The 11,722-nt window shown below is 56.5% G+C and overlaps 1 protein-coding gene across 7 annotated transcripts; it reads right to left on the bottom strand.

Annotated features, from left to right (window-relative positions):
• Nucleotides 1-103: 103 nt before the first annotated feature.
• On the bottom strand, nt 104-7,799 carry LOC102158609 (phosphoethanolamine/phosphocholine phosphatase). Of its 7 annotated transcripts, none has more exons than XM_084984751.1 (5): nt 7,535-7,799; nt 6,321-6,417; nt 3,811-3,920; nt 2,995-3,032; nt 384-1,877 (listed from the first exon to the last, which is right to left on the bottom strand). In XM_084984751.1, exons 3-5 carry the CDS (start codon nt 3,853-3,855, stop codon nt 992-994), a joined length of 969 nt encoding a protein of 322 aa, XP_084840877.1. In that variant the 5' UTR covers nt 3,856-3,920; nt 6,321-6,417; nt 7,535-7,799; the 3' UTR covers nt 384-991. The 7 variants fall into 7 exon arrangements, with proteins under 7 accessions (XP_020922781.2, XP_020922780.2, XP_084840877.1 ...); XM_084984752.1 differs by having other exon boundaries at nt 7,514-7,776; XM_021067122.2 differs by lacking the exon at nt 2,995-3,032 and having other exon boundaries at nt 104-1,877.
• Between the last annotated feature and the right edge of the window lie 3,923 nt (nt 7,800-11,722).

Here is an 11,722-nt window from a genome sequence, read left to right as displayed (position 1 = left end):
CCCCTACATTAGAGGCTCTGCCACGATGGGCTGCACCGTTCTTTTGCCTGCTGCTTGGGTTATGTGTTCAGTCTTGGCGGCGCGAGAGATCTCAGTCACCTCGGCCCCTTCACCACCTCCTTTATGGCTCTGAAACACCTCAAGAGGGTAGAAGGGCTTGGGTTTCGCTGGCTCTGCTTTAAAACATCATGGCTTTCTGGTTCATACGGGAGGAGCGGGGCACAGAGGGCCCAGCCGGCCCGACTTTGGTTAAGTCCCTGGTCTCCTGCTGCATAGACGAGGCTGGGGTGTGAGGAGACACCGACGCGGTGCTGCGAGGTCCCCTGAGGGCTGGACCGGGGCCGGACGGTGTGCTACCTCATTCCACCACCAGGAGGCGATCGTTCGCCCTGGCTTTTTATCCTGTGGGGACGCTGAAGAGGTGGACAGGGAAAGAGAAGCAGGCAAAGGGGTGTAGTGTAGGATCTCGGCGGGTGAGGCACGATCTAGGCCTGGGGCCGTCGTCGGAGAGCACCATTTCTCTCCGTTGGGAGTCCGGTGTGGCCGCGAGCGTGCGCGGGGTTGGGGGGGAGAGGGAGGGAGTTCCAGACCTGGGCCCCCTGGATAGTGGGGGAGGGAGGTCATGCGACCCAAGGCAGCGGTTAATGCAGCGGGAGATGTTCCTTCTCTCTCCCGCCAGTGAACCCCTTCCTCTCAATTTAGAAGGCAAGGTTTTTGGAACACACGGGTGCCTGCCCAGATATGTGCAGCAGCCCTGGAATTTGCTTGCAGTGGAACGGGGGGAGGCAGCCGAGCTGGGTTAACTGCATCGATGGGGAGGGCTCCGAACCTCCTCCCCCAGCCCCCAAGTGGACGAGCCCGCAATACCAGAAATTCCCAGAGGGACATGCCGAAACAAAAGGGAAAGGGAGTAATAAAACTAGGTTTGTCTTTCGATCCCCACCCACGCCTCACCCCCTTTCCGCGCGGGTGCCCCCAGCAGGCCAGGTCCTCAACAGGTCTTCAGCACCTGTTGGAGATGGAGGCGCACGTCGGCCGCCGTTTCCCAGGGCACCACGCTGGCGCGGAAGGAACTGGGCTCGGCCTTCTGCGCCTCCTGGATAAGGCGGTGCATGGGGTAGCCACGGCGTGGGAAGGCCACGTCGCCGCCCGCCAGCAGCCCCATGGGGCAGAAGTCGTTGGCGCCGTCGCCCACGTAGAAAAGGCGCTCGAAGTGCACACCGTCGTGGGCCCGCTCGCGCAGGTAGTCGCTGAGCACCTTGTGCTTGCACATGTTGGCGGGGCAGCGCGCGCAGGTGTGCGTGTGGAAGGGCCGCAGAGCCAGCAGCCCCCGCGCGTCGGGCCCCGACGGGTTGCTGAAGATGCGGCGGAACAGGCTGAAGTGGCCGGCGGCGCGCAGCGCGCTCTCCACGCCGAAGGTGTTGGCGTCCGAGATGAGAATAACCTCAAAGCAGGCGCCCTGCTTGCTCACGAACTGCAGCAGGTCGCTCATGCCAGGCGACAGGGGGATGGCCTCGTAGACGGCGCGCAGGTCCCGCGGCCGCACGCCCTGCTCGCCCAGGTACTGGAAGACGCGCTGCATATACTCGTTGTAGAAGCCCTCGCGGTAGGTTGCACGCAGGCTGTCCGGCAGCCGCTGACCCGGCGCAGCGCGCACGATTGAGTCGTCGCTGTTTTCGTCTACGATGGTCTCGTCAAAGTCAAAGGTCAGGAGGAAGCGAGGCGAGCCCTGCACGGCCATCCTGCCGTCGTCCTGGGAGCAGGGGAGAGAGGAGCAGGAGGAGGAGGAGGGAGCAAGCGAGGGGAGGCGCGGCGGGAGCCGGCCGGGAAGAGGCTGGTTAGCGGGCCACGGCCAGAGACGCTGGCACATCCAAGACCTGAGGAGGACCCAAGGCTGGTTAAGCAATGCCGCTGTCCCCACCTCCAGCCTTCCCTGCCCATCCCCTAGCTCCTCTCCGTTAACGGTGCTGGGGTTTATCCTCAGGGGACCGTCCCCCTCCTGAACCCAGAAGAGCTTCTCTGGCACCTGTTTCTGCTACTCTCTTCGGTGGCCTTGGGGGGCTTAACGAGGGTCGATTTCAAAAAGAATGGAGAAGTTCCCGGAGGGGCACACTGGAAACGAATGTGACTAGGAACCACAAGGTTGCCAGTTCGATTCCTGGCCTCGCTCAGCGGGTTAAAGATCCGGCGTTGCCATGAGCTGTGGTGTAAGTCGCAGACACGGCTCAGATCCTGCATGGCTGTGGCTGTGGCTGTGGCCGGCAGCTGCAGCTCTGACTAGACCCCTGGCCTGGGAACCTCCACATGCCTCAGGGTGTGGCCCTAAAAAGCAAAAAGCAAAAAAAAAAAAAAAAAAAAAAAAAAGGAAAAGCAGCTTCCAAGGGGTCACTCCTTTGGGACCCCTAGTTTCTGGACTAGACCATCCTGGAGACTTCCAGTGACTCCAGGTGGTTGGATAAAGAGAGTGGCAGGTTTTTTCTACTCCCTCTCCCCCAACAAAGCATCAGGGGAAACCAGCCATTCACCCCACTGGAGCAGCTGCCTTGTGTCCACCTTCCGCCGGGCAGAGCCAATGGCTTGTGGGAGTGTGGTGGACAGTAGGAGCCAGGGAAATGTGTTGGCACCGTCCAAAGCATGTGACAGTCGGTGTCTGGCCTGGAGAGTTAGTCCCCTGGGTTTCCGCACTGGCCAGAGAACGGGCTTTTGGCTCTTGGAAGAACCAGGTAGGTGGACTGCCCAACCAAGACCCAGGCAGGCTCTCGGGAGCTGCTTCCAGCCAGATGGGATGCAGATGCTTCCAGCCAAGGATGGTTGGGACAGCTTCTCCAGAGTTTTAGGGCCCTGTGCTGACAGCTCATCACTAATCACTTGCCAGTTCCCAGGGAGGAACGTGTCAGCGGGTGGGGTTTCTGCCAGAGTCCGAAGCAAGCGGGCAGCAGGAGAAGCAGTGGGGCTTGGGGAGGTAGAAGCCTCCCGCGCCAGGCCACGACATACCTGGGAGACAGGTGAGGGAGAGGAAAGAGCAGCAGTGGCTGAAAAGGCAGAGGATGGAGCATTTAGCGGGAACATGGGCAGAGGGCATGAGGTGGGAGTGGGGGATTGGAGGGCCAGGGGGAAGTCATACTAGGGGCACATGGGGGGACAGGAAGATGGGGCCGTGGGGGGGTGGAGTTCCAGGAAGGGGAGATCTTGGGCTCGTCATGTTGCTAGGGGGACAAGGTGGCGGCTGGGGGACAACGGGGCAAGCGTGAGGGCAAAAAGGCAGGCAAAGGGAGAGAAGTCCTCTGCAGCTTGTCCCCGCCCCTTTTCAAGCCAGCGGCTTTAGGTGACAGAGGGGCAGCAAGCAGATTATGTATGTAGAGCTTCAGAATACCCACGGTGCCGCCTTTCTCCCTCTCAACCTCCCACCACAATTAGTTGAGTCAGAACTGCTCCTTTTCCTGGTTTTTTCCTAACTCCCTCTCCAAAATTCCTGTGTTTATAACCGGGCACATCCTGTGAAACAGAGTCCAGGCTCCTAATTTCAGAGCTGGGATTTGAACCTGGCTCTTCAAATGCATCCCTAGAGTCACCCTCTTGTCTCAACATCTCTGGGAGTCTCAGTGGCCTGAGTCTGAGGATGCAAAGCATCAGGGACACCCCCCACCCCCCGCGCTGCCCGACCTGGGATGGAAGCTTCCAAGGATTCGTGGGGGCCCACCAGAGGTGTGGGCATGCCTAAACGGGGCTGGATGGGGCTTCTCCCACCCCATGATGGGAACATGGGGGCTGAGGCCTCATCCTAGGAAACCCCTGGAGGGACCCACTTACCCTAGACAGGCATCGGAGGCCAGCAACTGGAAAACACCCGCTCATGGTCAGTACATCACCCTGGGCACCGCTTGTAGTGACTGTTGGCCTCCAGCCGTCGTCCAGGGCCCCTGACAACCAGACAAGGTCTGTTTGAGGACCAGCTGGCTTTGCTGGCCCCACTAACACCCACCTGGATCCTATCCCCTTCTCCTGAACCCAAGGAACCACTCCCAGGGCTTAGTGAAAAACAGCCCCTCATGGAGTTCCCGTCGTGGCTCAGTGGCTAACGAATCCGACTAGGAACCATGAGGTTGCAGGTTCGGTCCCTGGCGTTGCTCAGTGGGTTGAGGATCTGGCGTTGCCGTGACCTGCGGTGTATGTTGCAGACATGGCTCGGATCCCGAGTTGCTGTGGCTCTGGCGTAGGCCGGTGGCTACAGCTCTGACTGGACCCCTAGCCTGGGAATCTCCATATGCCATGGAAGCAGCCTAAGAAATGGCAAAAAGACAAAAAACAAACAAACAAACAAAAAACAGCCCTCCATGGACTTCCCCTTGCGGCGCAGCAGAAACAAATCTGATTAGTAACCATGAGGATGCAGGTTTGACCCCTGGCCTTGCTCAGTGGGTCAGGGAACCAGCGTTGCCATGAACAGTGCTGTAGGTCACAGACACACGGTTTGGATCCTGTGTTGCTGTGGCTGTGGTGTAGGCTGGCAGCTGTAGCTCTGATTGGACCCCTAGCCTGGGAACCTCCATATGCTGCAGGTGTGGCCCTAAAACCAAAAACCCAATCAAACCAAACAACCAAAACAAAACCCCAAACAAACAAAAACCAGCCCATCAAATAAGCATAGCACTTACAGACCACAGAGCCCTTGCTAGGCATTCTCTTAATCCCCCACGATGCTGGAGAGGTAACAGATGATGCTACTGGAGACCTAGAAAGGTTAACCAACTTGCGCAAACATCAGCCCCCACTACACATGACGGAGACAGACCTCGAAACCAGATCTCAGGGTCTGAGACCAAGGCTTGCTTTTCTAGTATGGTCACTGCCCCTTTCTTGTGTAAGGCACCTCATCGTTTACCAATCACCTTCATTCATTCTCTCCCTGCCCAGCACAATCCCATGAATTTGACAGATGACAAAGGCTCCGAGAGATTTCACTTGCCCAAGGCTCTTCCTCCATGGGGCAGAGTCTGGTTCATGCACGCACACCTGGCCTGCCCTCTGTCCTCCAAAGGGAAGGGACACATGACTAGGCTCACAGCACCACAGCTGGAGGACCGGGACGCCTAGGCACCCAGGTGATCTGGGACTGCCTCCCTCCTTGGTGCTTCCAGACGCTGGCAGTCAGCCAGGGAGTCGGGTGGCAATTCCTACTGGACTTTGCTGTGTGGCTTTGGAGGCAGGGTGTGGTTTTGTGGGGGCTTCAACGCAGCTGCAAACCCACAGCTCCCCGTGCCTCTCCTGCATCTTAGAGTTAAATGAAAGAAGACGTGCTCCTGGGACAGAGCTGGACCACTCCTGAGAGCCAGACTGGGCAGGCAAAGCCGCGGCGGTCAGGCTGGCTGCTGCCCTCTGGTGGTGAGAGTGGGTAACACCGGGTACCCCTCGGACTTGGTCAAGGTGACTCCCCAGACCATCTCAGGACAGCAAGGAGGAACTGTTGCCCTCAAGACGGATACTGGGACACCCAGGAAGGAAGGTGGTGGGCAGAAGGGGGGGCTCTATCACACTCCACCTTGAGGTAACCGATCCCTCCCCACTCCCTGACCTTACATGCATTAAACACTTTTGCTAAGGATGGGATGTGGGTCTCAGGCGTTTCCCTAAGGACTTGTAATCTAGGAAATGAGAGTGGTGGCCAAAGCTGAGTGGGGGCAGTGGGCTAAAATGGGGTGGGGTGGGGAGAAGGGACACTGGTCAAGAAGATGGGAGAGAAGGGGAGGGAGGCACGTGAAGTGAAGGAAGGGCGTGTTTGGGGGGTTAAGTGGGAGGGCCGGTCCCAGGCTGCATCTGGAGGGAGCTCCAGCCTTCCAGAATCCTGGCTCATATCACATGTGCCCTCCACCCTGGGCCAGTCCAAAGAGAAAAGGTCAGGGGATGCCACTCCCCTTGTGAAAGCAAACATGGACGGACACGTGCCCAGGCTGATCCGAAGATAAAAGAGGGTCTCCAGGAGCCACCCAGAGACCAACTTTCATTGCTTTCTCTGTGGTTCTTTTTCCTTCTTAACATTTGGTGGGATGGTCTGGTTTTTAATCATGTTCAGAACTTCTCATAGCAAAAACACTCTCCACACCCCCCCCCCCATCTAACCAGAGTATGTAGGGAAATCAATGAAAACATTTATCATTTGGTGAGGTTGCTCTTGTTTCTTTTAGTCCCCAGAGCAGAAAGCCAGGCTCCCTGGGCTTCTCTCCAGAGTAGCTCTTGTGATACCCACCCCTGCCCCACAGGAGTCAGAGGGACCCTGGTCCCATTGGAATCTGGCTCCTGTGACATGCACAAAGGTTCCTTACCTCTGGCGGCTTTGCCTTGAGTGATGAAGTCCTTTCGTGGTCCCCAGAAAGTCCCTCAGAAGAAAGGGGGGCAGGACCTCCGAGCTTCTCCTGCAGGCTAGAGCAGAGAGGAGAGAAGGGTGTCACTGGGCTGGCAGGGGGTCCCTATCCTAGTCCCACCTAAAAGCAGCACCTGCTCCCTGCCCACCCCCACCCCCGGGCCTTTTACCCAAGTGCTGTTACAGGACCTCTGTGGGAATGGGTGGGAGGGCCCCTGGGGATGGGGGAGGGAAACAAACTCAGGCCCTCCTTTGAAAGTCCCCCCTTAATGGATGGATGGGTCACAGGACAGTTTGGGGAAAGTTTTCCACAGGAAATGTGCAGGATGGCATGTGGCAGGGGCAAGGTCCCCAGAGATATTATGGCAGCAAGTGCTCTGCCCAAGACCAGGTCTCCTGGTATCAGTCTCTAGAAATCAGATTCCAGCACTAGGCTGGAATTCTTTCCCTTCCCCGCACAGCACTCCCAACTTCCCCATAGTCTCTTGTTTACCACCAGCAGCAGTACATAGGAAAAACGGAGGCCCAGAGAGGTCAGGCTAACATCCTGGGGGTCCCACAGCATCAGAATTAGGATTAAAACTCAGGGCTTTCTGCTGCCTTAGGAAAACTGCGGCCAGAACTTCCCCTCTTCCATGGGTTGTGAGCTTGCTGTCCGGACTAGCAAGGGTAAAGCCCTGGAACACTGGTGCCAGTGAGGAAGCTGGGACAGAAGTCATCTCTGGGCTCGCCCTGCCTGGGTGGACAAGCTGGGTGGGGGGGGGCATCCTCAATGGGCAAGGAGGTGGCAGCTGCCGGTGGAGTGGCGGGGGGGGGGGCGGGAAGGGGGGGGAGAGATATTTTTAGAGGTGGCTGGAAAGCAGGCACTCTGGCACACCCCCAGCTGGCGGGTGCCTCGCTCCAGTGCGGGGCGGGGTGGGGGGGAGGGGGGTACGCAGCTCAGGAGCCAACGGGACTCGTGGGTGGCAGGGAGCAAGAGAGCAGATTCCTTCGCCGCCTCCTCCGAGTCGGAGACGGAGCGGTACCCGGACATCCCATTCCTGGGCTATAAGAACTCCTTCCTCCGCTCCAGAGATTCCCCCACTGACACGCGTGAAGGATCCTTCTGACTCCGCGCAGCCCCCACCCCACACTGGGACCCCAGCCCTCCCCTACCTCTGGGAGCCCAGGACTCACGTGGGGAGCGGCGGCGGCCGTGGTCTATCCCGGCTGAGTTTGGAAGAGTGGGGAGAGGGGCTAGCTGAGGTATTTGGGCGCAGGATGGAGAAAGGGGAATTGGAGGGGACGCGATGTCTTATCCACCCCCAGATTTCTGGGCTCCGGCTCACGAGTTCCAGTCCCGAGGGGCTGTGGATGATGAGCGTCTGAACAGTACTCTCCACCTGGCCCCCATCCCCCTGGGCCGCCGCCGCGTCCCCTTTAAATACCCGGGAGCCAGAGCTGGGTAAGAGGGTGGAGAAGGAGCGCATCCCTTCAGAGGAGCACGGGTGGCGGGCAGCGTCATTAGAGCACCTGCCGGGCTCCGCGTTAAGTCCCGCCTACACACCTGGAGGTGCCAGAGCTGTGGACTCTCTCCACCGCCGCCTCCAGAGCGCTGATCCCTGAGATTTGCAGAAGTGCACCCCCACCTCCAGCCCTCATTCCGTTCTGCGCTCCCAAGCCCGGGGCTAGGCATCGGTGGACCCAGCCCAGGGACAGCCGTTCCTCTCCCGCGTGCGCAAGGCTGGGTGCTCTCTCCCCTCCAAACCGAGTCTCTGCGCTTCGCTCCTTGGGACCCTTCCTCCCGCTGCAGGTTATAGAGGTTCGCCGGGAAAGAGACTCTCCCACTCCCCTACGCTGCAAACACTGAGTTAGGGACCAAACTCTGCGCCTTTGCAAATAGGGTTGTAAAGAAAAAACTTACTTTCTCCCCGTTTCCTAAGTCGGTTCCTAGCCCCACCCGCCCCACCCTTATGCCCTCCCACCCTAGTGGTGAGGAAGAGAGAAGCTTCTGTTTACAGAGGCAGAAACTTGTATTTACCGACAACATACTGTGAACCAGGCATGGTACTAGAACTTATGGTTGCAAGTTGACAGCAGGACTCAGGCACACTTGAGTCCTGGGGTTAAAAAGGGGTTGGGGGGGCAGCGGCATCCCCAGGCCTGCATCTAACTTGAGGCCTCCCTCCTTAGTCTCCTCCACTCCATTCCTGGAAGAAGAGAGCCAGCAAATGCAAAGCCCCTAGGAGATCTGGAAATCAGCAGGGCTGGAAACCAGAGAAGGAGGGAGGGCCAGCCAGGGAGTGCCCTGATCTCTTGTGCCAGAGGCTAGGGGTACAGTGATGAACGCATGTTTTCATATGTACAAAGGGGAGTGAATGCTTTGAAGCTGCAAACCTGATCCTTAAAACCCTTGCAGCAACTCTCAGGGCCCCAGCTCCTTAAACGGGTTTGCTGCTCTGCTTCATCTCCTACTGCTGTCTCCACCCCTTGGCCCTTCCTCCTGCTCCCCTGCATCAGGCCCTTTCCTCCTCAGGACCATGCCCGACCTGGTTTGCTGGTCGAGCTCAGCCTTGGCATCATCTCTTGCCCTGTTGCACATCATGCAGCTCCTTTTATTATACTGATCACGTGTGTGCTAAGAGCCTGTGGTAGATACATACTGTGAATATGAGGCAGACAGGGTAAGGGGGTCTGGGGAGAAAGAGAACCAGGCTTGGCTTTCTGGCCATAAGAGGAGGTCGTTGGGGGGAGTTCCCTGGCAGCCTAGTGTTTAAGGATCTGACATTATCACTGCTGTGACTCAGGTTGCTGCTGTGGTGGAGGTTCGATCCCTAGCCCAGGAACTTCCACATGCCATGGGTGTGACAAAAAAAAAAAAAAGAGGCTGGAGTTCCTGTCTTGGCTCATCTGTAATGAACTCACCTAGTATCCATGAGGATGCAGATTTGATCCCTTGCCTTGATCAGTGGGTCAGGGATCTGGCATTGCCATGAGCTATGGTGCATGTCACAGATGAGGCTCAGATCCTGTGTAGCTGTGGTGTAGGCCGGCACCTGCGGCTCCGATTTGACCCCCTAGCCTGGGACCTTCCATAAGCCGTGGGTAGGGCCCTCAAAAGCCAAAAAAAAAAAAGGGGCCTTTTACACTTAAGCCATTTTGTGATCTTAGCCTGACCACTACAGGTCTTAACAGGCCTCAGGAGTAATTAAAGGTCTTAAGGAATGGGAGGAAATGCAGGAACAAAGGAAAAGCAGTCAAGAAACAATAGTTCAGAGATAAAATAGAGTCCTAGTCCCTCCTCAAGGGATCCACAGCACAATCTGATTCTTATCTCTGAGTTCTTCGGGAGGGGGCTAAGGGCCCCACCCAGGTCGAAGATGGAACAAGGACGGGACTTTTCTGACTTCAGTCAACTAAAGCTCGAACTTGGTTGACCTCTGCCCCCGTTCTGTGCTGAATTCTCCATGGCTCAAGCCCCTTCATGAATGTGTGTACCTTTAGCTTGAAAATGCCCCAGTTTTGCTGGGGAGACACACGGCTTTGGGAAAGATCGCTCGTGTTCAAATTCGTCCTTCTCCCACGGTCTCGTCTGGTTGTCTCTTCAGGCCAACCCAGTTCTTAGGTAACATAGTTTTCCATGGGTCTGTTCATGCAGTCCCTACCACCCCATCACATGTGTGCAGGGCTCATTTTACTGTTGGGAAGTCAAGGCACAAAGAATGGAGCTAGGGAGTTCTTCTGATGCAGCAGAAATGAATTGGACTAGTATCCATGAGAACGTGGGTTCGATGCCTAGCCTCGCTTAGTGGATTGGGGATCCGGAATTGCTGTGAGCTGTGGTGTAGGTCACAGACGCGGCTCGGATCCCATGTTACTGTGGCTGTGGTGTAGGCTGGCAGCTGTGGGTCTGATTCAGCCCCTAGCTGGGAACTTCCATGTGCTGCTGGTGTGGCCCTAAGAAGCCAAAAAAAAATTTAAAAAAAGGGATGGAGCTGGACCAGCGCCACCCATCTGGTGAATGGTGAGCTGGGTTTCCAAGCCGGTGGCCTTGATCATCACCCCACACCACCCATCCTTCTCCCTCATTGTCTGCTACCCTACTTCCCGTAGGCAACAAGAGGGAGGAGACCATGTTGGCCTTGTGTAATACTATTTCCCTAGGAGTTCCCTGGCGGCTCAGTGGTTAAGGATCTGGCATTGTCACTGCAGTGGCTTGGGTCACTGCTGGGGTGCAGGTTCAACCCCTGGCCTGGAAACTTCCGCATGCTGTGGGCATGGCCAAGAAAAAGTCAGAGTTCCCACTGTGGAGCAATGGGATTGGTGGCATCTTGGGAGCACTGGGACATAGGTTCAATTCCTGGCCTGGCACAGTGGATTAAGAATCTGGCATTGCAAAGTTCCCATCGTAGCTCAGTGGCTAACGAACCCGACTGGTATCCATGAGGACTCGGGTTCGCTCCCTGGCCTTGCTCAGTGGATTAAGGACCTGGCGTTGCCATGAGCTGTGGTACAGGTGGCAGACTCGGCTTGGATTTGGCGTTGCTGTGGCTGTGGCATATGTAGGCTGGCAGCTATAGCTCTGATTCAACCCTAGCCTGGGAACCTCCATAAGCCAAGAGTGCAGCCCCCCTAAAAAAAAAATCCGGCATTGCCACAGCTGTGGCTTAGAGACGGTGACTTGGATCTGATCCCTGGCCTGGGAATTCCTTATGCCATGGGGCAGCCAAAAATGAAAAAAAAAAAAAAAATTCCCCTAGACACTGGCACGCAGTAGGCCTTAGATATTTGTTGTTGAATCAGTGTCCCCTGCCATGGTCACCTTGACATCACTGCTCCCTCCTTAAGTGAAGGAATGCGTTCCCTCATTCCGTCTTCACACCAATAGGTCACTTCAGTATTATCCCCATTTTACAACAGGCAAATTGAGATCAAATGACTTGTCCAGGGTCACATGCTTCCAGGAGGCCCTAGAATCCCTTATGATGCAATTAGCAGCACCTTTAACCTTTTTTTTGGGCCAAATTCACTGCTGGGGCTGGGGGAGGGGTGGGCAGAGAACTTCCTGGAGCTGCTCATAGTGAATTCCTTCTGCCTGATTCTGCCTTCCTGAGATGGGAATACCAAAGCTCCCAGGGACTTCATGCAAATCACCTTTGTGGAATAAGTGTAGAAACTCCTAGTTCCCCCTGCACTAAAAATTTCAAGACACAGGAGCTCCCTGGTGGCTCAGTGGGTTCAGGATCACAGCTATAGCATGGATTTTATCCCTGGCCCAGGAACTTCTGCATGCTGCAGGTACTGCTTCCCCCACACACCCCCCACAAATTTTAGGACACAAACTTGTTTCTCTCTCTCTCTCTCTTTTTTTTTTTTCCTTGCGTT

This window comes from Sus scrofa, chromosome 12 (genome assembly GCF_054392235.1).
Source record: "Sus scrofa isolate SSC_HxYL_T2T_F1_AM1 chromosome 12, Sscrofa_HxYL_maternal_Yorkshire_Landrace_v2.0, whole genome shotgun sequence".
In the NCBI taxonomy this organism is placed as follows: domain Eukaryota; kingdom Metazoa; phylum Chordata; class Mammalia; order Artiodactyla; family Suidae; genus Sus; species Sus scrofa.
The sequence above is the reverse complement of the archived record's forward strand: the minus strand, read 5'-3'. Positions and strand labels throughout refer to the sequence as shown.

What these genes read in the sequence shown, in the direction of transcription:
- LOC102158609 (XM_084984751.1), bottom strand. Translation starts at nt 3,855, where the DNA reads ATGAGCGGGTGTTTTCCAGTTGCTGGCCTCCGATGCCTGTCTAGG. An exon ending in GCCTCCGATGCCTGTCTAGG is followed by an intron (nt 3,033 to 3,810) that starts GTAAGTGGGTCC and finishes CTGCCTTTTCAG; the next exon opens with CCACTGCTGCTCTTTCCTCT. An exon ending in CTCCCTCACCTGTCTCCCAG is followed by an intron (nt 1,878 to 2,994) that starts GTATGTCGTGGC and finishes GGTCCTCCTCAG; the next exon opens with GTCTTGGATGTGCCAGCGTC.